This window comes from Coffea arabica, chromosome 7c (genome assembly GCF_036785885.1).
Source record: "Coffea arabica cultivar ET-39 chromosome 7c, Coffea Arabica ET-39 HiFi, whole genome shotgun sequence".
Lineage (NCBI taxonomy): Eukaryota > Viridiplantae > Streptophyta > Magnoliopsida > Gentianales > Rubiaceae > Coffea > Coffea arabica.
Window position 1 is genome coordinate 165,620 of NC_092322.1, and position 25,534 is coordinate 191,153.

Genomic DNA, 25,534 nt, shown 5'->3' on the forward strand with positions numbered 1-25,534 from the left:
ACTCTGCTGTTCTACTAATCGTGCTAAAATATTAATCATTTCCTGGATTGCATTGCTACCTGATCTCCTACTTCGACCCTTGATTCACGTTGTTTTCGGCCAGCCGCTGCACCTCATTCTTCCCTTGGTTCCTGTACATTTAAGGTTTACAATAAACGAACACCCTAAATGCCCTCAGTTTACAAAGTTTATATTAATTTCCTATGCAATTGTAAAATATATAGCAAAATATGATAAAAAGATCAAGTTTTCAGTAACTATATATTTATTATTTAATAAGCAATTATTACAATAGTTTTATCACCATGATGTGCTATCATACATGGTGCTTTACTTGTGAAACATATTCATTCTAAATTAGACAAGAAAATAATAATGTTATGATTCTTTTAGAGTTTGTGAAATTCCGATTTGTTGGAATTATCATAGTTTAGCAGTAGTCTTGAACATTTTCTTTCTAAGTTATTGTTGCTTTTGATACAAAGAAAAAAATAGATTAACAAAAACATTGGATCACATTCAAAGTTGTCAAAAGAAAAAGATCACTACTTCAACATCTGGTAATGATAGCGACTAGAGTTAGTACTTATAGCTTAAAATATATAAAACTAGCATGGTTCTGGCCGCGCTATGCAGCGGCCTACCCACTGGTATGAACAGCTTAATCCGTAACAATGAGGATAATTTCCTAAAACATCATCATGTATATATAGGCTCAAGAGATAAATACTATGCAAATCACAATAATGCATTACATAAACTCAATCATTCATGTCTTAGTAGAATAGATACTTGGATGCCAGCCACAGTTACATATTAGGAGGCTTAAATAAGCTTCATTGCCTAATGAAGTACAGCATTGATGGTTAAACTATTACTAAGTATATTACAATCCATTACTTTTTAAGTCAAAAGAATAATGGATCATAATATAATTCAAAAGATATTGTCTAAGCAATGGAGGAAAGGCAATGAATAAAAGATTTAACAAAAGTACAGAAATAGGCCATATTAGTCTTCCTTTGCTTTAGCTTTCTTGGTTGGACTGTCTTTGATATTTGCAGGTGGACCATACAGTTTTGCAGGTTCTTTGGCAAACTCTTCAGGAGCCTTTGTTGGATGTTTAGCATGTGTGTCTGCTGGTAAATCTTCTGGAAACTCAAGGCTTCGTTTTGCTCCACTGGTTGCAGATGTCTGGCTGTCTTTGTAAGAACTGGCTCCAGCAATTTCTTCAAGTACCAACTTTGTGCTTGGTGTGAACAATTGAAGCTTATTTAAGTCAGCATATTTAAGTCTGTCTTTTTGTTTCTTTCCAACATTCTTAGATCAGGGGAATCGTCAAACATTTCATCTATCAATCTAAAACCTGTACTAAATTTTTTTTTTTTTTTTCATTTTGAAACACAAAAAATCAAAATCTAATTTTACTATAAACAAAGCAAAATGCTAATCCAAAGGCACACAAAATGACAGAATCAAAGCATCCTAGAATAGCTAAAACTAAGTAATATATATAAAATGACAACCTTAATAAGCCAAAGGACAATGATACTAAATGATGTAATTATTGAATAGATAAGCAGCTAACAGCATCATGCAACATTTGAAATAAAAAACAGAGGGAAAAGTAAACTATCATAGCATAACATCAAACACATCGCATTCCTTAATTAAGAGAAAGCAATAAACAGAGGCAACAACAGTGAAAAAAAACTTGCAGTTCAAAATAGAAGGTGATAAAATAGAAACATACCTATATTTTCTTTGCTCGCCTGAATGTTGGCAAAAGTCCGGCAGCATTTGAAAATAATATAAAAACAGAGAAAAAAAAGTAAACGTAAGCTAATCGAAAAAATAGCATCATAATTATTCTTTTATTTATAATATCAAACACATGGCAGTCTTTAATTAACGGAAGGTAAGAACATGGCAATAAATATAAATAATAAATAAACAGAAGGTAAGAACATTCATCAAACTAAAAAATTGCAACTTAATATGCTGACTGAAAAATTGACAGAAACTAAAATTAGTTGCTCAAACTAAAATTTGCAACTCAGTCATCAAACTAAAACTAAAAAATTGCAACTCGAAATAGAAGGAAAGAGAATATGAATTACCTAGATTTTCTTCGCTCGTCTGCTGAATACCGGCAAAACTGGGAAACAGAGGTATATATAGAGCTGGAAATAGTAAGTTCTGAAAGCTATAGCATAGATGATAAGGCGATAGAACAGCCATCCCTAAAATGAGATGATTTTGGGGAAAAAGAGATTTGAGTGAGCTGTTTTTTGGGGAAAAAGAAGAATTCACGCGAATGTGGATGATTTTTTGAGAGGTAATCGAAAGGAAGTACAATTAGTTCGTGGAAGTACAATTAGTTGCTCGAGGAATTGACAGAAAATTGAAGATTTTGCAGGCTTCTAGATTTGGGGGGAAAAAATTTTACTGACCTAATTTTTGGGGCAGGACAAAAATTCACGTGCGTGTGGAGGATTTTGTGGGTTGCAATCAAAAGGAAGGACAATTGGTTGTTGAAGGAATTGGTAGAAAACTGAAAATTTTGCAGGCTGATTCGACGGGAAGAAAGCGGCTATTTGAGAGAAAGAAAGAGGCTATTCGACGGGAAAAAAGGGAAAGGGCAAAAGGGGGAAGGAAATTCTGGTAAATGAAGAAGAAGGAAGCTCGATGACTAATAAGACCATTAAGCTACTGTTGACTAACTTACATCATGAGTCATCAGTCATACTAATCATGCTAACAGGCAGGAACATTACTTCTAACGGGTATGACTGCATTAATTTGTATAATTATATAATTAATAATATAATGTAATTCAAAACAGCCCATGTGATAAAAAAATCCACAAATAGTCTACAATTATTGCATTTGACCAGAAAATTATCAAAGAGATATTTTCAAATATACAAAAATAACACTAAATAGTTAGCAACTATTTAATGAGCTAGTTTTCATAAAAAGATTCAATTGACCTTTCAAACCAATCAAAAGGAACAAATAAAAATAATTATATAATGTAATTCAAAACAACCCATAATGTAATTCAAAACAACCCATGTGATAAAAAAACCCACAAATAGTCTACAATTATTTGCATTTGACCAGAAAATTATAAAAGAGATATTTTCAAATATACAAAAATAACACTAAATAGTTAGCAACTATTTAATGAGCTAGTTTTGATAAAAATATTTAATTAACCTTTCAAATCAATTAAAAACCAATCAGAAGGAACAAATGAAAATAATTATATAATGTATTATATAATGTAATTCAAAACAACCCATGTGATAAAAAGGTCCAAATAGTCTACAATTATTTACATCTGACCAGAAAATTATAAAAGATATATTTTCAAATATACAAAAATAACCCTAAATAGTTAGCAACTATTTAATGAGGTAGTTTTCATAAAGGAATTCAATTGACCTTCAAACCAATTAAAAACAAAACAAAATGAACAAATAAAAATAATTAAACCATTGTTACCAATTAGCCCCTAAATAGTAAGGAACTATTAAGACCTTTAATTTCAAGACCAAGGCTCAAATAGGCATTTCTCACTCTTTAAATCTCAAAAATCAGAAAACAAACTCCTTCCTAACTCCTTCCTCTAACAATATATTGACACTTGGCATTCAAGGGAGAAATTGAGTTGTTCTCTTATCTAGTAGGTAAGAAAAAGAAGGAATTAGAAGAGAAAAGGAAAAGAAAAAGTAATTATAAATTCCATTTTTTCTATATCCATACATAACATTATAACAAGGGAGTTTTATTAAAATAATAAGGTTAATATTGTCATTTTAATTAGATAAGGAAGGTAGGTGTAATTTCAAAATTCTCAAGAAACATAATAAAATTATTAAAAAAACCTCAGGGGAGGTTTTTAAAATTATCCCATTAAAAAAAAAACCCGGAGGGAATTACTATTGTTATTTTTATAAGTATTTACTTTCTAAGTTTTGTAACGGGTGTCCATTGACTACTCGTTAATATATCTAAAATTTATCTAACAATTATTATCCTCCATTGTATTTATATACATTCTCTGTTTAATCTTACATACTCTTTCTTATATTTATTTATTTTTTTTGGGTTGGTTGATGCAATATTTTACAATTTGGAAGAATCAAGAAAGAGAAAAGGAGGAGTCTGGTTGAACATGAATCAAGAATACAGGCCCTGCCAGCCCTTTTCAGTCCTTAACCTTGATCCCTCATCATCATCATCATCTGGATTCATCACTTGTTGTTACAGTGGTAGTAGCAGTAATAGTACTAAAAAAAGTACATCAGCTGGATCAATCAGTGAAGTCAGGTGGGACACCTGTGCTTCCTTAAGTTAATCCATATGGGAACAATTAATTGGCTACTTGATATTCCCCCTGCAACTCCTCCTTCTTCCCTTTTCTTTTTTGTCTGTCAGTTGATGATCCTCATTTCCTCTCCTTTCATCTTCTTCTAAAACCCTATTCCCCCCTTTTCATTTCCCACCTTTTCTTTTTAATTTTAATGGCGATGTTGAACATTCTACTGATGACCGAGCTTGTCGCATAATGAGAAGAAACTGAATCTAAGTTTCGTAACCCCAAAAAAAAAAAAAAAAAAAAAATCAAAAGGGAAGTTTCGAATTGGAGGAGCAAACATGGCGGTTACGGAGGAAGAATCGTCATCGCCGTCTTCCTCGTCGTCGTCGTCCTGGCCTGGAGCCAACTCTAAATTACGCTCCTCTGCCTCTCACCACTCCTATTATCTCGCCAAGTCTGTGCTCCGTAGCAGCGTTGTTCTTCAGCTTGTCCGCGGCCACATCCGCTCCCCTTTCTCCAACGACGTCGTCCTTGGCAAGGTTCCGCCCCCGCTCCCTATCCCTCTATCGTTATTGCTCTTACTTTTTTGATGATTGCTTCCATCCACTTTTTTCTTTGTTGGAAATTCTCTGCTTTCTATGTACACATCTCTAGTCGTCCAGGGTGCTTCATTTAGGCTGTAGAAACTGAATCAAATGCTAGATATTCATTTATGTTTTGCATTGTCATCAAGAAATCACATTACTCTGTGTGTCAGACAAGTAAATTTCATTTATTATTATTATTATTAGTATTGTTTATTTATTTTAAGTTCAAGTGTATTCTATATGATGGTTTGCGCCTATATGTGTTAGGGCGAATTGCCAAATCGAGACATTTAGAAAGGCTAATGTAAAAGCCCTGTCATGTACTAGGGCTGTTGGAACAGCTTTATCATGTAAAATCAAAGAGAAGCATTAGTTGGACGATAGGACTCTTTCAGTTGGAACGGTAGTTGAGCAGATAATGAAAAAGCAATAAGTGGCCATATACTAGGTTCTACACTTAAAAAACACTTAAAAAAAAGAAAGAGAAATTTGTGTGTGTGTGTGTTTTTTTAATTCCTTGTGGGGGTTCTAGACCCCAACGTCGTGCTTGCAAGAAGATTAGTGAAATTCAATACTGAACTGAAGTCATATATCATTGATTTGAAAACTGAGTATACCATGTTGGTTGAGCTAAACTCCTTTTTCAATGCATGAGTTTTAACACAAATATGGGCATTTGGTTCAGGAAACATCTGTAGAGCTGGTAATTATTGATGACGATGGAGCATTGCAATCTGTTTGTGAGCAGCCTGTTTTTGGCACAATAAAAGATCTTGCTATCCTCCCTTGGAATGAGAGGTTTCACCATTCGCAAAACCCTCAGGTAATTAATTCATCAAATTTTCATATTGAATTTTTTTTTTTGCTTTCCTCATCTTGGAATTTTATGTCTCCCTCTGGTTCTTTTACAGATTCGGGGGAAAGACGTTCTGGTTGTAATTTCTGATTCAGGGAAGCTTTCCTTTCTCAGTTTTAGCAGTGAAATGCACAGGTTGTCTTTGTGCTTAAGAATTCTTTCTGTAGCTTTTGCTCTAGTACTTCCTGAAGGCTCAAATGCTCGTACTTTTTTTAGTACTTCATTTTACTATCTTTCATTCACTTAACACATTTTATCTTCCCACAGAAGGCTTACTTTTGTACTTCTTATTATTGTAGGTTTTTCCCCTTAACGCACGTGCAACTTTCGTCCCCAGGAAATGGAAGGGATCAAATTGGAAGGATGTTGGCTGTTGATTCCAAGTGAGTTCTTGTGTTGATTTCGACTTGAGACTGGATTTTCTGGGAGTTTAATTTGTGATTTTTTTTTTACTATTTTTCTGTGCAGTGGTTGTTTCATTGCTGCAAGTGCATATGAGGACAAATTGGCTCTTTTTTCAGTGTCACTTTCTTCTGGCAGTGATGTCATCGATAAGGTTAGAAAATTATATTCAGGAATCTATTCTAAAGTTGTATTTGGTCGAATGTGGTTGGATATGGTGATCGATGCTTCTGATGTGTAATTCTTTCATGACTCTTTTCTTTTGTTAGAAAATCTTTTTGCCCCCTGAAAATCAATGCAATGACAAAGGTTTTCCAAGTGTTTGTGGTACTATATGGAGCATGTGCTTTATCTCAAAAGATCTTCGTCAACAAAGTAAGGAGCGCAGCCCTCTATTAGCAGTTATTCTGAATAGGTAGGATGATTAATACATCTGCAAGAGAGATTGAGAACTGTATTTCTGAGTACTTAATGCCTGTGCCTACGCCTGTCAGTTCCTTGGTCTTTTTTTGGTTGCTGGAATACTCCTATCATCTGAATCATTTGCATTTGAGATCCTGATAAGGTTTGGTTGTGCTGCTGCAGGAGGATGTCATATTATCGGAATGAACTTCTTCTATTAGAGTGGAATCTCAGGGAGCAGGCTGTCCATGTAATATTCCGTTATGATGAAGCTGGACCTCTAGCACATCACGTAGTTGAAGTTCCTAATTCTTATGGATTAGCTTTTCTGTTCAGGGCTGGTGATGCACTATTAATGGATTTTAGGGATGCTCACAACCCTTCTGTAATTTTTAGAACTAGCTTGGATTTTATACCGGCTTCAGTGGAAGAGCAGAATTTTGCGGAAGATACTGCTACAATTAGAATTCCCGATATTATTGATGAAGAAGGAATGTACAGTGTTGCAGCCTCTGCATTGCTGGAGCTGAGTGACATGCGTAAGAGTGATTCAATGGATATTGATGCTGACACTAGCATAAAGCCAGGTTCTAACTATATTTGCTCCTGGAGCTGGGAGCCAGGGAATGTGGACAATCCGAGGATGATTTTCAGTGCAGACTCTGGAGATCTTTTTATGATTGAAATTTCTTCTGATTCTCATGGCCTGAAAGTAAATCTATCTGATGGTCTTTACAAAAGTTTACCTTCAAAGGCATTATTGTGGGTTGAGGGTGGGTTTTTGGCTGCAATTGTTGAGATGGGTGATGGAATGGTTTTAAAGCTGGAAGATGGAGGGCTATATTACAGAAGCCCAATTCAAAATATTGCACCAATTTTGGACATGTCAGTTGTTGATTATCATGGTGAGAAACATGACCAAATGTTTGCCTGTTGTGGGATGGCACCAGAGGGTTCATTGCGGATTATCAGAAGTGGTATCAGTGTGGACAAATTGTTGAAAACTGCCCCTATTTATCATGGTATAACTGGCACTTGGGCACTTAAAATGAATGTTACTGATACGTGTCATTCTTTCCTAGTGCTATCATTTGTTGAGGAGACCAGGGTGCTTTCTGTTGGTGTAAGCTTTTCTGATGTGACAGATTCAGTTGGTTTCCAACCAGATGTCTGCACACTGGCATGTGGTCTGGTGGCTGATGGTTTGCTGGTGCAAATCCACCAAAATGCGGTCAGACTCTGCGTGCCTATTAATGTAGCCCAATCTGAAGGTGTTCCCATGTCTTCTCCAAGTTGTTCGTCGTGGGGTCCTGATAATATGAGCATAAGCTTAGGAGCAGTTGGGCATAATGTGATAGCTGTGGCAACCTCTAGTCCCTGTGTCTTGTTTATTCTTGGTATCAGGTCCTTATCAACTTATTGTTATGAAATAATCCAAATGCAACAAGTGAGGCTGCAGAATGAGTTGTCCTGCATCTCAATACCTTCAAGACATCTAGAGCACAGATCATTACCATCCCAAATGAACTTCAGAGATACTAGCCCTGCTGTTGGGTTGCCGTCTGGAGTGGACATCAATAATGCCATTATCATCGGCACACACAAACCTTCAGTTGAGGTTTTGTCATTTTCCCCTGATACGGGTCTGCAAATTCTTGCTATAGGGACCATCTCTTTAACAAACACCATGGGAACGATTATCAGTGGCTGTGTTCCTCAAGATGTACGGCTTGTACTAGTTGATCGGCTTTACATTCTTTCAGGGTTGAGGAATGGTATGCTTCTTAGATTTGAATGGCCTCCTGATTCGGCTATCTCCCCCTCTGATTACACAGTTATGGGTTCCTGCTTGGTAAATTCATTGGGTTCAGCAATGTCTACTCCTCCAAGCAACAGAGGGTCCTTGAGGTCCTTTTCCAGTTTCTTGGAGAAGACAAGAGACAGCTTTCCTGTTCACCTTCAGCTTATTGCCGTTCGCCGCATCGGCATTACTCCTGTTTTTCTGGTTCCATTAAGCGATTACCTTGATGCTGACATAATTGTTTTGAGCGATAGGCCATGGTTACTGCAGACTGCAAGGCACAGCTTGTCATATACATCCATCTCTTTTCAACCTTCTACACATGTCACTCCAGTTTGCTCAGGAGAATGTCCTAGGGGAATTTTATTTGTTGCAGAGAATAGTCTTCATTTGGTGAGGAATATTATGAATTTACGTTATTAATCAGAAATACTTAATGATCCTCTTAGTAACTTTTTCTTTCTGGGGGTTTTATACTACAACAATCTATACTATAATTTGCAAAAGGAATACTTCTGGTCCTGTATTATGTCCTTTGAGGTTTTCTATTTTGCTGGTCTATGTTAAATGTTTCTGTAGTATGTTTGTGAATCTATTTTCCCAGTTTCTATTCGTTTGTGCCTTGCGGAAAGATCTCGATAACCCACCCCCGAGTATATGCTTCAACAGGAATCATAGATTTGAAACCTCTGGTAAAATGCCCGCCTGTAATGTAACCCAGCAGATAAAGTACATTAAATAGTCCAGGGATTGGCAACTACCGATTCAGTGACTCTGGCACTGAGTATTTGTAGTGGATTAGCGGAAGGGTATCTTTCTTGTGGTTGGATCAGTGTTAAATTATGTAATACAAGTAACATATGCCCGACCTAAGATATATCTAGTTTCTGAGCTTACAGTTGATTGAGAGAAATTTGAAGGCTTTCTTTTCAGCTCTGGGTTTCCCTATAGAGAAATATGTTCATGTCAACAATTCTGTAATTCCCATTTCGCAAAGTAATGGTATCTCTTATCTCATTCTTTTCTTTTTGTTTTGTCATTTTCCGTGGGAAAGGGGACAAATGTCTTGCTCATGTAGTTTTTCTATTGATTTTTACGCCGAACCTATTACACTTCGGTTGAAATAGAGAAGATATTGATGCTTGATATTGTTAGTAGACTTGTAGCCATTTCTTTTTTATTCTGCTGAGGTGATATATGATTAAAATGTTTTAGGTGGAGATGGTGTCAAGTAAGAGGCTTAATGTGCAGAAGTTTCATCTTGGAGGCACACCAAGGAAGGTTTTATACCACAGTGAAAGCAGATTATTACTTGTCTTGAGGACTGAATTGCAAAATGATTCATATTCATCTGATGTATGCTGTGTAGATCCTCTCAGTGGGTCATTATTGTCATCCTTTAAGTTTGAACCTGGGGAGACAGGTAAATGCATGGAATTGGTAAAGGTTGGACATGAACATGTTTTGGTGGTTGGAACTAGCCTATCTGCTGGCCCTGCTATAATGCCTAGTGGTGAAGCTGAAAGGTTAGCTATCATCTGTGCTCACATTTTCTTCTAGGTTTCTTCTCCAGTGATTCAGTGTAGTGTTTATTGTTGTTATGAATTTTTATTAGAAATTGAAACACTTGTTATCACCACTGTACTGATACATATTTGAAATTTTCTTTTGGTTGTTTATGTCTTTTAATTGGTTTACTTGTCTCCTACAATATTTAAGTGTCTATTGTCGATGAACTGGCTTGACCGTTGTAATCCTTGTGGCTTTGATGTGTTGATGCTGTGGTGCTTGCATTATAATCAGCTTGGTCTTAGTCTATATCTCACCAATACGTTTTTTCCCCTAAGATTATGGATACATGGATCTGCATTAATGCTACCCCTTGTTTTTATTTATTTGTTATTTATTTATTTTTGTTTTTTATGATGTCTGGTGTTAACTGAAGCTATGTTTAACAGCACAAGTGGCCGTCTGATAGTCCTATGCCTTGAACACACACAAAATTCAGATACTGGATCCGCTACATTCAGTTCAAGGACCTTTTCATATTCTCAGCGAAGTTCACCATTTCGTGAAATTGGTGGGTGCTCTGCTGAACAGCTCTCTAGTGGTAGTATTTGTAGCAGCCCAGATGATGATAGTTCTGATGGTATCAAACTGGAAGAATCTGAAGCATGGCACTTACGATTAACTTATTCTACCATTTGGCCTGGAATGGTACTTGCTGTATGCCCATATCTTGATCGATATTTCTTGGCTTCTGCTGGTAATTCTGTAAGTCAAATAATCCTTTTATCTATCTACTTTGTTACAAGTCAAAAGTGACTGTTCTACAGATCATAAGGTGAGATTTCTGGCCTTTTCTGCAGTTCTATGTCTGTAGTTTTCCAAATGATAACCTCCAAAGGGTGCGGAGATTGGCTGTAGGAAGAACACGCTTTGTGATTATGACGTTAACTGCACACTTTACCAGAATTGCTGTTGGTGATTGCCGTGATGGCATTCTCTTCTATTCCTATCATGAAGTAAGTGATTGCTATTTGGTTCTGCTTTTCTAGCTTGGTAATTGTACTCTTCTTTTCGAAGTTTTGCTTATGTTTGCTAAGCCATAAATTCCATTGAACAAGAGTTTCGGAGTGTTTTGTGGTACCTTACTAGCCTGTTACGCGAATTCCAAGGCGCTTTGCAGTTTACTTCTGAAAGATAGGCAAATTAAGATGTTGAAATGAAAACAAATGACAGGAAACTGCTTATATTTAGGAATTGGAAATAAGTAAAGATGGCCATCCTATACCATTTCCAAGATGCTAATCAATGATGTAGAGTTTCCTAGATACAAATCAATGATGAATTGCTGTTATTGATATTCCATCGATATAATCTTTATATAACATTTGAAGTGAGTTTTTTGTGTCATATTGAAGAATTTTTTAAAGAAGAATGCACCAAAATCTTGTACTTACATAAAGGTTGCTTCCTTGACCTTAACACTTGCTATGTTGCTATTGCATCACTTGGTCATGAGGTCTCATGTCAAAGTGCGAAGAAAGAAAAGACTGAAAAAACTCATCAGGATGAACCAAATCAAGAGCTAGCATATCCTTCTGAATACAAAAAAACAAGTCTCCCATGTCAAGTGTAAGCTGAATTGTGACGGATGTTAAGTTTGCAAAAGTTCTTTGACCAGAAGTTTAGAAGATGACATTTTGGTTAACATACTTGATTTAGCGTTTTTTAGGACGGGAATTTTATCTGGAAATGGATGAAAACTCGCAGAACCAAGAAAAATAATCCTCCACTAATTTGTAGACAATGTTCGCCTATTTGGTCTGCAAAAGGAGAACTTTTATTGAGTTGCTCCTGCAGGGCTAAGCTGGAGATTCTTTTAATCCTCTACATTGTTTTCTAATATATGGTCATATCTTTGACACATGCTTATATTTGCTTTGATGCTCAAGAGATATTGTCCATTTTACTACTATTGAATTATGAATTTTGTTTTATGACATGGTATGGTAAACCAATTATTTCTGGTGATCACCACCTATTTGTTTTTGGTGCAGGATGCAAGGAAACTCGAACAAGTCTATTGTGATCCAGTTCAGAGGCTAGTTGCTGATTGTATTCTTATGGATGTTGATACTGCTGTTGTATCGGATCGGAAGGGGAGCATTGCAGTCTTGTCTTCTTCAGACCATTTAGAGGGTAAAGGTTTCTCTTGGAGAGCTTCTGCGGTGTAGGTCAACGTAATTATTTGGGTTACTTAGTGGTAGATTTTACTAGGATATGGACATTGTTTACTGTCTAAGATTCTGTAGTATTCTCTAGCCTTTTCTCCTCTATTTGTCTTTGAATCATCAAATATTCATAAAATTGACTCTGTGTATTCATAATATTTTTTCTTGCAAATATATGTGTTTTTCCTGGAGTTGGTGGTTACTTCCTGAGATGAGATGTTTTGTTTCTGTAATTGTTTCTCTTCCTCTTTGCTTCTGCACTGGTTTATTGTTTTAATAATCTGTGGTACTTGCTTCATGTTCCAGATAATGCAAGTCCAGAATGCAACTTAACATTGAATTGCTCATATTATATGGGTGAAATAGCCATGAGCATCAGGAAGGTAAGTTCATGTCGAATCAAGTAATTTGCGGATGCCAAAAAAAAAAAAGTCTTGCTTAATAAATTTCGGAAAGAGAGTGACATGTCCTGAAGAATGTTACATTTAGAAATTGCTTTTATAGTGATTACTGTGTGTTTAGTAGAAACAAATTGATACACTGGGGAAGTTCTTGGACTGTAAATTGTTGCAGGTAGAAGGGAGAACTGGCTGAAGGTATAGGAGTGCTAATACCAATTAGAAATTTGTTATTAGTTGTCTTCACAAGCTAAATTTGTTAAGAGCAGCAGATATAGCAGCCAAAGAAAGGTGCTGAGGCTTGCCAGGGGTTGATGAGAGTTGATGTGGATAATCTGTTATTCTTACAAAAGTAACATGATCTACAAGTGTTTATTATAATTTGTTACCATATCAATGCACTTGCAACTAGGCTGTTATGGTGAGTAGGCAACCATGAAGTTCAGTTTGGGCAGTTTTATGTTGCATGTTATATTTAATGTCTTTCCGATGGTTGAAGATGTCAGCTGTGCATGGTAAACTAAAGCAGAAAATATCATCTAAAATTTTCTGTGGCCACTGCTAGGAAAATTGTATGTTATGTATTAATGATACGGTGGAGTGGACTCTCTGTAATAAACTTATGATGGGACAGTGTATCGTCCAAGCGTATTGTTTGTAACCACAGCCCTTTGGCCCCATTTGGATTCGGGTGGAATGAATTTACTATTTTGATTCCTGTTAGTTTGAGGACCTTGAACCAAGAAGTAGAATCTAGAAGCTTCAAAAGAAAAAAAAAAAAGAGTTTCTTGACAAGAACAATGCTTGACTTGTTGGGATATCTTATGTTGTAAACACGAGTGAAGCTGAGTTTGGTACTGAACGTAACCTCTCATCTTTAAGGTTGTCAATTGTGGTAGGGCATAAATCCTTGCTAACAAGAAAGTTGATATAGGTTTATTCCATATTGTTTTCTTGCTAGTTGATCTGATATCTGCCTCTGTATGTGTGCACTCATAGACAGACCCGGGAACATTTATTTTGAGGGGGCATTTTCTGTATGCTTCTAAACTTATTTGTGTAATATGAGTTTTTTTGTGGGGGTGATAAACATTTAATTTATAAATGATATAAATGAAAATTTTCAAAATCATATGGGGGAAAACTTGATTCTCTGGAAGTCGGGGGGCAGTGGCCCCACTCACCCACCCTCATTTAGTTGTGTCTACACATGTATTGTATCTTCCTATGTATTTTCCTTGGTTTGAATAACCCTTAAGAACTTGTTGGGATATAGTCTTTGAAGCATACAAACATTTCGAGAGTTGAACAGTGTGTGTTGCAAACTGTATGGGGAGAGGGAAGGGTGAAGATTATTCAATGCTTCCTTAATATGCTTGTCTCAATAACCATGTCACTTTGGGAACAAATGTTGGAATACCTTTAATAGTCCACAACTTTTGTATCCATGTTGGTGGCAGGGAAACTATACTGCCATCTTTCTAAAAGGCTGATGATGATGGATGTGTTGATAACAGGCAGTTTGAATCATTTTGATGGCTGTTTATTGGTGTTTTGGGTTGATGCTTCTTGTTGTAGGTCGTTTGTGTAATCCTCTTCCTGCATCTAGGCATCCAGACAATTGGGGGTTGGTTGGCTTACACCATAAGACAATGTTTTTGCAATTTGGGCTTTGCTTTATTCACCTCTATATGTTGTAAACTTTTGTACAAGGTATTGACATTGTTACCTTTTAAACATATTGTCTTATCACTTTTACTTTTATCTTGTAGGGATCATTCTCATACAAACTTCCAGCGGATGATGTGTTAAGGGGATATGCTGTAGCTAATACTATCTCTGACCTCTCACATAATAGTATTATGGCCAGTACATTATTAGGGGGTGTTGTGATCTTCATTCCTGTCACAAGGTATTAAATCCATTCCTTTTCCTCATTCGTGCTTCATGTATTCTTTTGGATGTGAATTGGGATGAACTGTCATTACCACATCAGAATACAAGTTTGCTGTCTTTTGTTTGTGAACTTAGCTTTCATTTGCTGTTGAATACATTAAATTGAGAAGAGATACTTGAGCACTCAGTTTCTTCTTGCCCTTGTCTCTTTTCCTTATATAGTGTAGCATTGATTCCTCAAGGTTCTGCAGCAGTTTGTGCTTGGATCCTTGCCTTAGTGTTGGTGCCAGTTCTGTCCATCCTCTTTTAAGCATCACCAACACCCAACCTATTCACCTATTGACAAAAGGAATTTCTATCATCAAATCTGTCGATTTTACTAACCTTTTTTCTAATACAAATTCCTTGTAGTGAAACTTGGGATTTTTTACAACATTTTTTTAAACTCTTTTTATTTGTCGTGTTGGTTAATTATCAGTAGATACTGCTTAAGTGCTGCATTGTATTTGGTTCCCTAAAATTTTGTTAATTGGGGAACCATGAACTTGAAAATTTTTGCCTGACATGCTTGAAATTCAAAGTATAAAGAATAAAGTACTTTAATTTCTTGGTTGATTCCCACTGAAACTGTCAAGCATTTGGTCACTGCAATTTCTTCCGATTTTCTTTGCTTGTGATAGCATGCATGTCTGCTGCATAGCTTTCAGGTAGCTTATTGAATAGCTATTGTTGAGTGATATTCCAGGTTTTCAGTCATGTATTTTGCTCCATGATTGTTTGACGTCTGCATTATGCTGATCTTAAAAAAATTTCCTTTGCTGAACTTTGACATGAGATAATGCTTTAAAGGGCTACAAGCAGGTTATCTGATGGGGCATTAGAATGATTATATTAGGGGTTTTTTAATAACCATGTCAGATCTGAAAATGAGTATACTTGTTAAATGTTTTTCAAATGATTGTGTTTTGAAGATGGAATAAGTTTGAAATTGCAGTAGCAGAAGCTTGACAGGATTCTTCTCACTGAACTTGGCAATTGATAGTGGATTTACTATATCTTTCTCTGACATTTTTGTCCTGAAAACAAATTATAGTATTTCTTTTTATTATATCAAGTGACTGCCCTCTCTGTTTATTCCCTTCTCACATGTCCAGACCCTTTCTGGTATAAAACCTATCCTATCTGGCACCATGTAAGAAGCCAAATCTTATTTATTCACTTGCAGCAACATAGGAAGTGGAAGATCCATTTTTATGCTATATATGTAGGTGGTTTTGTTGTAACTATCTCTAGCTTCTCTAGTGAACTGCTTGTGATGGTAGTGCTCCCTAGCAGTTCATGCTGGAGAATGAAGGTAATACACAAGATTTCAGCATAACTCAATGAACATTCTTTGCTGAGAAATGTTAATCCTCAATGTGTTGTAAATTCAAGATGAGATTCTATAAATGTTAATATTTACTTTTTCTGGTTGAACAAAGTCTCTGTTTTTATTACTGAACAAGCTAGCCTGGTGGTTCAGGAGAGAATATGAGCTCTTAGAAGCTGTACAAGCTAGGCTTGTGATTCACCCGTTGACTGCGCCAATCCTAGGCAATGATCATAATGACTTCCGTGGCCGTGAAAGTTCGGTAAGAGAAGCACTTAGTTAACGCGCGCTCTCTCTGTCTCTCAAATTATTTATTTATTTAACATCTGGTATGATAGTTCTACCATATTCTTGTGAGTACTCTATGATTTCCATTTTTGCAAAATAATGGGGATATAGCTGGTTCTGCATGCAGCGGAAGGAGATATTTAACTTTTAGGAATCAAAATGTGAAAACTGATGATTTTTGTCTTAACCAGTTTTATAGTTGTCTGTCGAAACAGTTGACTCTGCTTTGGTTTTTGTGAATATGTTAAAATTGACAATCTGTTTGTCACAAGCTCTCGAGGACAATTATGGTTGTTCATAACACTCACTGCAAGGATTTGCGAGTGTATGTTTGGTCTGTGGGTGTGATCCAATTGTTGTGAACTATGTTGTTTATTTTTCATTTTCCTCGGTGTTAAATATCGTAGTAAATTTTAATAATAGATGGTTAATAGGTTGGGACACGGAAGATTCTCGACGGTGATATGCTGGCTCAGTTCTTGGAACTGACTAGCATGCAACAGGAAGCCGTATTAGCATTACCTCTCTCCTCACTGAATAAAGTAATGCTGAGTACAAAACAATCACCTCCAAGGATCACCGTTAATCAGGTCGTCCGACTACTTGAAAGAGTTCATTATGCCCTAAACTGATCCCTAAGGTTGTGCTGGACAAGTATTCTTGCAAAGGTTGCTGACGGAGGGATGAGTGCTGGTTGCAGCGTTGAATGGCCACTTGAGGTTTTTATACTCGGTGCAAATTCTGTCGACATTGTTGCAATGGTTTGTTGGTGTTGTCAAATGCCTATTTTTAGGAAATGCGGACTGTCAATGGTCAAATACTTCTTCCTAGGCCTTGACTCGGATGTTTTGCTTGATGAATAGGTAAGACGACAGTAAAATAAGAAGTATCTAGGGAAACGTCCTCACGGACTGAATTTGCAGGGTACATGCATAGGAATTTTTTTTCCAAAACGGCTCTCGTGCTTCCTTTTCTCTTTTCCAGATCAATGTAGCATCACTTGTTTGTAAAGAACTTGCACACTTGTGCATAGTTGATTAATTGTAAATAGATAAAATGGTGGTTAAAGGTAGTGAATGTTGCTTTCCAACTCATGGGTTGTGGCTTTTGTTTGCAGTAATCTCAATGTAATTGAATGTAGACCAAATTTTGCACAAGTTTTTTTCCAGCTAAATATTGTCTGTCTATGTAGTTGGAGTGATGATATCTGAAAATGTTCCACTTGGATGTAAATTACCAGTTGTATATTTTGAAGAAAGCACAGATGCCCATGATTGAATACGTGTATGAGAACTAGTCTCTTTGTGATGTCCACGAGTGTCTCTTTGATTCCAACTTTCCCAGTTTCCGCCTTCTTCATATGCTAATAAAATTGTCTTTCAATATCATAACGAGGAGCAACAGTCCTTTGTTTTGGGCCATGGGTACTTTTGGTCCCAATGTTTAAATTCAGAAGACAATTTAATTTATCAAAGTTTTACAGATGTACACATTCACCATCTTAATTTGCCAACTTGATCTTAAACAATTGTAGTAATAGCTGGAAATTGACTAGTTAGAAAAGGATAATAATTGCCGGCAAACTTCTTAATTTGCAAGGAAATAAAAAGTATTAATGTCCAAATCCTTTCTCTCTCTAGTCTCTCCTGTGCTACTTTCAATGGGACAAAATGAAGTTCCACAAAAGGAATCTGACACAAACATAGAAAAAGGAAGGCCGGTTGGATCGTTGGAGATCCCTTTGAAAAGATTATCATCAGGACAAGACATCCTCGGTTTTGTCCTAATGTATAAAACAGTGAAAGAAGGTCTTGAGTTCAATTAGTTTCTGCAAACTTGATTCACACAAGGGGGAATAAATCAAACTGCAAACAGTGAAACTATGTTGTCAGATGTCAACCGCCAAACAAAAAAACCAAAGACAAAACTATGTTGTCAACTACCCTCCTTTTTTAATCATATCTGAAGTATAAAAATTTCTTCTGGTCACCATCTAACTCATTTTTATCCTTAAGCCGGCTGTTGGTAGTTGATGAGGATTAATCATCATAATTTTTTGAAGCACAATCTACAGTTTTATTTTCCCTTTTCCTTACTTTAGGTTACTCCCTCATTTAAGTGGTTATTCTTTCTACTCGATTTTGTGAACTTCGAACATGGACGATTAGTTCCAAATGAAATCCATGAAAGAACAATATCTTCAGACTCAATGCATAGGATCATGGTTAGCAATATCGGCCGATACCTATACGTATCGGTATCGGCCGAGTTATAACCATAACGGATACGACCTGTATGATATCGATTCCCGAATCGCAGATATGATAATATCCGCGACAGCCCGCTCTGACTCGGTCGATATTGGCGGTTCAAATCCATGGTGCATGGTATTGGCTGATATATCCGAATCAACTCGGATTTAACTCGGATGTTTTTTCAAATTTTGTCTTTTTTGATATTTTCTAATGCGACGCAACCACCACCTGCCGCTGCGAACCATGCATAGGATAGAATTTAACAGACAATTGAACATGATACTTTTATACCCAGATTAAAAGAAAAGAATGTTATACATGTAAACTTGTAGTAACCAACCTCCCTAACATAGCTGTAGTCTGAAAGAGTTCTCGTAAAAGCCGCATACATATACTGGAAATGGGGTGCAAAATGGAGATAAATAAATAGCTTCAACTTTCCAACTTAATCTCTAGAAACAAATTTCACTACGTTTATGAAACTTGATGTCCGGTAATGGTATTGAAGAAGCATGCATGTTATTGAGATACATTACGTACTCAACATGCTTCTAAAATTTTGTCTAATCACGCCTAAAAACATTGCAAATGATATGGCCAGGAAGGTGGGGGGAAACTTGCAAGGAGATAGGATCATATTCAAATATACATATACATACATATATATATATATATATATATATTTATAGAAGTTGTGTACTGATAAAATACTCACACAAACGCGCAAAACCTTCTTATAAAAGTCTACAAATCAAGCGGAGCAGCTCCATCAGTGCATAAATAAATAACTTGTCAATCTCTACATGCCCTTTTATTCTTCTGAAATCCGAAAAGCAAACACAGGCTGGTTGGCAAGGAAAACATGGATGAACTTAGCAAGTGTGGAAGTGGCATTCTGGAAGCTCTAAACACTAGGGTTTATGGAAATGCCACAAACACTTTAGTTCTCTCGCACGGTTTTGGTGTAGATCAGACAGTTTGGCAGTTCATCATACCAGTCCTAGCATGCTATTTTAAAGTGGTTGTCTATGATTTGGTGTTCTCACCAAACGTCAGTCCCAAACTCTATGACCCCAAGAGGTACTCCCACAACTTCAGTGCCTATGCCGAAGATTTGATTTGCATTCTTGATCAGCTCCATGTCAAGGAAACTGTCTTTATTGGGCACTCCATGTCTGCTATGATTGGTTGCATAGCGGCCACAAAGAGGCCTCAACTCTTTCAACACCTCATTCTGCTCAATGGATCACCCAGGTACACGCACAAATAATGTTTGTTGTCTACCCATTTTTTCTTTTCTTTCTTTGGGTTCGTATTTTTAACTATCAAGAATGACTAAAGTGCAACTTGCAGCATATGATGAATGATCTAATAGACCATTCTTGATCACAACCTTCCTTCCTTGACATTCTGATCCTATCATGATTCCAGGTATCTCGATGCACAGAACTACAAAGGTGGTTTCAGTGAACAAGACCTAAACGCCATTCTAACAAATTTGCAACGCAATTTTTCAGCCTGGGCTCATGATCTGGCCCCTAGTGCCATTGGCGTGAACAATAGTGAAGCTATAGCTAAGTTTGAAGGCAGCCTAGCAAGGATGAAACCAGAAATTGCACTTGATGTTGCAAAAACTGTGTTTCTGGGCGACAATAGACGTTTTCTGCAACATGTACGCATGCGCAGCACCATCATTCAGCCTGAGAAGGATATCTTTGTCCCGCTGTCAGTTCCGCGTTACATGAAGAAGAAACTGCACGCTCAGCTCATAACCCTTGGAATCAGTGGACATTTTCCTCAGCTCACAGCTTATGCTCTGCTTTTACGTGTTATAAAGAATCTTCTCCTTTTGAACTCCAATTAAACGAAGCAGAGTTGCAACAATTTGCACCAGATGCAAATGTGTATCATCCACAGGTGTTATTAGCTTCACTTAAGGAGAAGTCAGACAAGATCAATACAACTTTTTTCAAGTTCTCACTGTTAATAAAAATGCACCTCTAGTCTTTTCAATATGCTAGCAACTGCTGCTATTTTATGAACTCAAGCTCCAAGGAATACAGTCTAAGCAACATGGAAGAGGTTAAGAATAAGAACAGACGCTCTACCCTCATCATCTGTAAAATTCCTAGTAGTGTACCGTTTAAACCCTTAAAACTGGGGTTTTTGCTAAATCATAATATGAATAGACTGACCCGCAGAAAAGAATTGCTAATTAATTCTCGCCACTCAAAAAAAAATTTTCAGCCGCTTTTGGTAGACATAATTTACTCTTACAGCATAGACTAAGGTTCAACTATTACAGTGATCATCATCGCCAGGATGACGGTACGCTGAAATATCTCAGGTATCCAATCTTCATCGTTCATATTCTATGCCATATGGCATTTAGAAAAAGTCTCATCTGTCCCCATTTGAAAGTGTACGCAAAGATTTTCACAACCCCTGTAAGCAACATAATCCTTACGCCGCATCCTCTTTCAATTCTTCATGGATGGCCAGATCCGTGCCCTTGGAGTATATAAGCAGCTATTTGCAAGCCAAATATTTGCCAATTGACCCATCCCCAAGCCCTAGAAAGATAATATTCCTGTAGATTCAGTGGTATGCTATCTCCAAATACAAAGGTTTAAATTGATCTCTTTACAAACAGCCAGCACAATCTTCAGGTATGCTTCCCACCATATCGATATCCCATACCACCAAACTGAGGATGAAATTAATTTTCATTTGACGTTGCTCTCAACATACTCTCTTGCTTTTTCTCTCACAGTACTTGCTCTTTCTTCGTCACCAAGAGATTTTTCATACTCCAGATACTTCGTGAATAAGAACTACCAAGAGGATAGCAAGGCAACCAGAGATAAAATCAATGCAGAGTTTGAAGGAGGAAATCTTTAGAGACAAGAACCAGATCAACTTATCCATATACAACTATATTGTAATACATACCTTCATTTTCTTAGGGGGAAGGCTCAAACTTATTGCCCTCTCAAACAACGAACGGATCACATCTACATCACCTAGTCGAATCTCCTGTTCAGATAGACAAAATGTTTAAGGTAACTAGAGTGAAAAAAATATTTCAACCAAAAAAAAAAAAAAGGATGCGCTGCTTTCTCCCTCTCTATCTATCTATCTATCTCTATGGGAGGAGGGGGGGAGGGATGCAGGTTGTTACCTGGTCAAGATAAATGCTCCACAAGTCCATCCTTTTAGGATACTCGCGCAGCATTCCCTCAAACAATGATCGCCCCCTGTCAGGTACCCCACATTTGAACTCAAGAATCGCAGTCTGTGAAATAAATTTGATATGCTTATGGCGAGGTAGACATAAAAGAGCCCGATTTATATTTGACTGTATTCCATCATGGTTTTGCTGCAAGAGTCTTTGAACCCGTCTTAGCCAAACCTGAACAAGAGTTGAAACTTTCGTAACATAACTTGGAATATTACACAAATAGGGAATCTGGAAGCTAATCAGTTAAAGTCCTTTATCTCAATACTTTGCATGAACTCTTGAATTTCTTGATCATTTTGCCGAGAAGGTCATCAGCCAACTTATGTTGCTCGGTCCTTTCATACATTCCCAGAAGGGCCAGGTACAGCTTTTTGGGATCGCAGTACTGTAATGCTCTATAAAATAGTTTCTTAACAGCTTCCTGGGAAAAGAACTTTAAATCAGAATCCTTTGGCATGGCTTATCACCAAAATGTATGGCAATTTTACTTGGAGTACCTCAGGAGGATTTCCATATTCATTTTCTAAGTTGAAGTATGCAACCCAGATGTTCAGCTTCTCAGACTCCTCTCGGATGTTTATAGTTCTCAAAGCCCTGGAGAAAAAAAAGAAGAAATAGATTACAAAGTTATTATCACGGGCTTCTGGATCATAAACTTCATGATATCACATATGAGAGAATAAACTAAAGCCTGACCAAAAGAACACGGCAAATTGAAGAACAAGAAATTGATGGTCTAACTTAAATTTACAGAAAAATTAGGCATTCTAAACTTCTGGATGGAATAATTGAGAGAATAAAGAAGCCACAGCATGAGCTAAAAGAGTATACAAATTGGAGAACCAGAAAGTAGTGGTCATAGTAAAAAGAAAGGAACAACAGGCCTTAAACAGGTGCAATCAATTATCTGTAAGAGCCCATTCTGATTAAGGGATGCAAAAGAAAATGCAACAAATATTACCAGCAAATACCTCAAAACCTTAAGAGTTTGTGTCATTGAGTACAGACTCGTAGTCCACACAATATATTTGATTCTGATTTCTTTTGCACCTGCTTCAAAGCTAAATTTACCAGAACAACTACATAGTCTTTTAAACAGCCTTTTTTTTTTTAACCTCTCCCCCTTCCCACATCCCATTTCCAACTGCCAGGCCGAAGATTCAAATTCTGAACCAGGCAGTGGAGAGAACTCTAAGTGTCCTTCCTTGGCCACTGGGCCAACCCCAGTGGTTAGAACAACTACATATCGTCAATGGGAAGTTCATGCAAACTTCCTAAAAACATTTCCTGTATCACATATCATATCTTCATAGCATCACAACCTAAACTCTGTCTCCCCTGAACCAAATTACCCCATCATTTAGTTCCACAAGCTGTGTAGTTTCAACGAGTTTAGCAGCATCTGAATTTAGCACGCAGAGGTTTAGTTGTATCAAACTGTATCTCTCTCTTACATGCTCTTTTCTAGAATATCCAAGTACCCAAGTCAGATACTCGACTCTTGGATATGCGCGTGATAGGCTGAAAATATCCGTAACACACATCTGTCAAAATTGAAAGGCGGATGCAGGTTAGGGACTTTGTTCCTCATCTTAGAGAATTCTATTTTCACCATGTCCACTTCCCTCTCCAACCCTCCCTCTTCATTCCCATCCCTCCCCTTCTAAAAACTTCCAAAAGAAGTCTGTCAACCGACCACAGAGAAAAGTGCTCTTTATATATTTCATATGCGACAAATAGTTCAAAGCACTAGGCGGATATCGATTTTAATGGTAATAAAGTGATTTATTACATCTTAATATAGAGTGCAAAAAAAAAAGAGGATTAAACATGTAAATGTCCTGTCATAACAGAGACGATAAACCTACGCTGTAATCTTTCTTTTAGAGCCAGTTTATTCTGCCATGTCTCCAGATGTGATATTGAACAAATGAAAATTAGAAACCTTCACCCTTTAATTGTTAAGCCCTTCATTTTATTTAATGATTCAATTATGTCAAAAAGAAAACTAACAAGTTTCAACGTTCTGCCTGAGTGGAACCAAAAAAGGTAAACTGTAGTGCTGGCATCAAATTTTGTTATTTATTCAGCCACACCTCCAGACTTTTGTTTGGACAAGGATAAATCATATACGTTTTCGCAACTACAGAGTAAACCTAAGCAAATTTACACAGTTCTAAATTAGTGACGATATGTCACGAACCAGTTAATAAATGCCAATCGTAAAACATGCAAATCATGGAAAAAGTTTCATTGACTTTACGGACAAATTGTATCAAAATTTTCTATGCAAATACAGCACACAAACAAGACTGAAGTTTTCAGAGAGCTGTAGTTTTCATATTTTGCCATTTTTCTTGTCACTTTTTAAGCAAGCTATACTTCTCATTCTAAATTGCTGCAAGATTGACAACGCATATTGCCTCCATGTGTTTCTAGTTCTTACAGAATATTTACAAATTTGGTGCAGATTGGAGAAATATTGGAAACCTAATTTCTCACACAGTTACAGGAAAACTTTAATTACTACAAGTCCCATGTATAGCAACAACAGCTCTTGAGTAGATTCAAATTAATAACAAGTCAAGTTCCCAGTAACATCATAAAATCTAATACCGCATCCAAAATTCTGAAAGAATTTCATTTCAAGTCTCTTCCCATGGGTACACATCCCACATCTGCTGTTAAGTCGAAGGATTTTGAGCCGAATGCCATAATCATATCGACCATTTTTCTAGGATTTTGAGCCAATAAAAGCATCCTTAACGTACTTATTAAGATGACAGGTTTTGATTACCAAGTACAGAAAAAAGCCAAAAAAAAAAACACAAGAAAATCCATGTAAATAATTTATTTCAGGAGCTCAACATCAAAAATAGTATTTTTCCAAGTTTTTCTCTATCCATATTTCTTGTACACTGAATTTCATTTAGTTGTCAGAGGATCCATAGCATACAATTTTAAAATCAAATGTAAGTCTAACCATCTAACTACATTTGGAAGTAAATTGACCATCTAAATACACAGAGGTTCGAAGAAAAGCATAGAAGTAAAGCAAGATGATTGGGTTAATCCTTCTCACCTCTCAGCAATGGAACGTGCCTTTTCAACATCTGCCAAAGAGAGCATGAATGCCATGTACTTTATCCATACAAAGCTGCTATTTGGGGAGGTCCTAATAAGCTTCTCAAATTCATCAGCATTTCTTGGAATACCTTTTTCTAGAAGTCTCTCCTCAGCAGCTTGAATTTCTTGTTCCCTGAATAGACAGATTTACCAAAAGAAAACTCTAACAACAGGGCACTATGAAAGCAAAACTAACAACTACCAGCTGGTGTTACTCATCAAACAACTCAAAACAGGAATGCATTTTGAAAATATAGACTGCTGGGTGACACCTTACCTCTCCACCTTTGCTTTCTTCTTTTCACGTTTCTTGCTTTTTTCATCCATAATATCTGCAGCATTGGGATTCTCATGATCTTGATTAACTACATTATCCACATCTGAGTTTTCAATTTCATCCAATGGAACATCAAGAGGTCGTATTGAAGCCCTCGATTCCAGTTTACCAAGAACCGAAAGCTTTTCATTGTCGGACTTGATATCAAAATCATCAATCCCTGGAAAACTTATTGCCCCAGTGCCTTCAAAAACATGATTTTCCTCAATAGCAGAATTAGTCCCATGTTCTGAAAGTTTTTGATCATTTGTATCACCAGTGAAATATGAATTTTTCATTCCAAGAGCAATGCGGTGTCTTTCCTTATCGACCTGAAAAAGTTGGAAAACATAGCATCAACGTCGCAGCTTGTATTGCGTGCACATTCCTTGATGAACATGATCTTCTACCCAAGCCACCCACATGTTGCATACAAGGACTACTATGCATCTCCCGATAGGCAATGAATGGAAAATATAATGCTTGGAATAAGTACACCATTTTGGCTAGCTAGCCAGATTTCAATATCTGCA

The 25,534-nt window shown here is 36.7% G+C and overlaps 4 protein-coding genes across 9 annotated transcripts; 2 read left to right on the forward strand and 2 right to left on the reverse strand.

Annotated features, from left to right (window-relative positions):
* Positions 1–723: 723 nt before the first annotated feature.
* On the reverse strand, positions 724–2,773 carry LOC113694668 (uncharacterized). 4 transcript variants are annotated; one of them, XR_011817922.1, is made up of 3 exons: positions 2,121–2,773; positions 1,754–1,772; positions 724–1,269 (listed from the first exon to the last, which is right to left on the reverse strand). XR_011817922.1 is itself a non-coding variant. In XM_027213522.2 (3 exons), the coding sequence occupies exons 1-3, from the start codon at positions 2,239–2,241 to the stop codon at positions 1,012–1,014; spliced, it is 378 nt and encodes a 125-aa protein (XP_027069323.1). In that variant the 5' UTR covers positions 2,242–2,715; the 3' UTR covers positions 724–1,011. The 4 variants fall into 4 exon arrangements, 1 of the variants encoding a protein (XP_027069323.1); XR_011817920.1 differs by having other exon boundaries at positions 724–1,366; XR_011817921.1 differs by having other exon boundaries at positions 724–1,371.
* Positions 2,774–4,146: 1,373 nt separating this feature from the next.
* On the forward strand, positions 4,147–17,135 carry LOC113694549 (uncharacterized). 3 transcript variants are annotated; one of them, XM_027213383.2, is made up of 15 exons: positions 4,147–4,866; positions 5,600–5,737; positions 5,826–5,905; positions 6,070–6,153; positions 6,239–6,326; positions 6,442–6,587; positions 6,758–8,768; positions 9,591–9,901; positions 10,334–10,649; positions 10,745–10,900; positions 11,939–12,080; positions 12,419–12,495; positions 14,283–14,422; positions 15,929–16,037; positions 16,498–17,135. In XM_027213383.2, the coding sequence occupies exons 1-15, from the start codon at positions 4,666–4,668 to the stop codon at positions 16,693–16,695; spliced, it is 4,197 nt and encodes a 1,398-aa protein (XP_027069184.1). In that variant the 5' UTR covers positions 4,147–4,665; the 3' UTR covers positions 16,696–17,135. The 3 variants fall into 3 exon arrangements, 2 of the variants coding, with proteins under 2 accessions (XP_027069184.1, XP_071912970.1); XR_003449416.2 differs by lacking the exons at positions 15,929–16,037; positions 16,498–17,135 and having other exon boundaries at positions 4,246–4,866; positions 11,939–12,111; positions 14,283–14,421; XM_072056869.1 differs by lacking the exons at positions 12,419–12,495; positions 15,929–16,037; positions 16,498–17,135 and having other exon boundaries at positions 4,246–4,866; positions 14,283–14,421.
* A 1,881-nt stretch (positions 17,136–19,016) lies between these two features.
* On the forward strand, positions 19,017–20,331 carry LOC113697589 (strigolactone esterase D14-like). Its single transcript, XM_027217268.2, has 2 exons — positions 19,017–19,572; positions 19,750–20,331. Exons 1-2 carry the CDS (start codon positions 19,181–19,183, stop codon positions 20,180–20,182), a joined length of 825 nt encoding a protein of 274 aa, XP_027073069.1. The 5' UTR covers positions 19,017–19,180; the 3' UTR covers positions 20,183–20,331.
* LOC140010311 (rRNA biogenesis protein RRP5-like) lies at positions 20,325–25,356 on the reverse strand. The gene is made up of 7 exons (XM_072056870.1): positions 24,963–25,356; positions 24,642–24,818; positions 22,057–22,153; positions 21,825–21,980; positions 21,500–21,730; positions 21,271–21,354; positions 20,325–21,152 (listed from the first exon to the last, which is right to left on the reverse strand). The coding sequence occupies exons 1-7, from the start codon at positions 25,298–25,300 to the stop codon at positions 21,045–21,047; spliced, it is 1,191 nt and encodes a 396-aa protein (XP_071912971.1). The 5' UTR covers positions 25,301–25,356; the 3' UTR covers positions 20,325–21,044.
* Positions 25,357–25,534: the final 178 nt, after the last annotated feature.

Excerpts from the sequence above, each read along its gene's own strand:
- LOC140010311 (XM_072056870.1), bottom strand. The coding sequence starts at position 25,300 with ATGAAAAATTCATATTTCACTGGTGATACAAATGATCAAAAACTTTCA. Across the intron at positions 21,981-22,056 it reads AATATGGAAATCCTCCTGAG|GAAGCTGTTAAGAAACTATT; the intron begins GTACTCCAAGTA and ends TTCTTTTCCCAG. Across the intron at positions 21,731-21,824 it reads AATTCAAGAGTTCATGCAAA|GTTTGGCTAAGACGGGTTCA; the intron begins GTATTGAGATAA and ends ACTCTTGTTCAG.
- LOC113697589 (XM_027217268.2), top strand. The coding sequence starts at position 19,181 with ATGGATGAACTTAGCAAGTGTGGAAGTGGCATTCTGGAAGCTCTAAAC. Across the intron at positions 19,573-19,749 it reads CTGCTCAATGGATCACCCAG|GTATCTCGATGCACAGAACT; the intron begins GTACACGCACAA and ends TCATGATTCCAG.
- LOC113694668 (XM_027213522.2), bottom strand. The coding sequence starts at position 2,241 with ATGGCTGTTCTATCGCCTTATCATCTATGCTATAGCTTTCAGAACTTA.
- LOC113694549 (XM_027213383.2), top strand. The coding sequence starts at position 4,666 with ATGGCGGTTACGGAGGAAGAATCGTCATCGCCGTCTTCCTCGTCGTCG. Across the intron at positions 10,650-10,744 it reads TGGCTTCTGCTGGTAATTCT|TTCTATGTCTGTAGTTTTCC; the intron begins GTAAGTCAAATA and ends CCTTTTCTGCAG. Across the intron at positions 12,496-14,282 it reads TAGCCATGAGCATCAGGAAG|GGATCATTCTCATACAAACT; the intron begins GTAAGTTCATGT and ends TTTATCTTGTAG.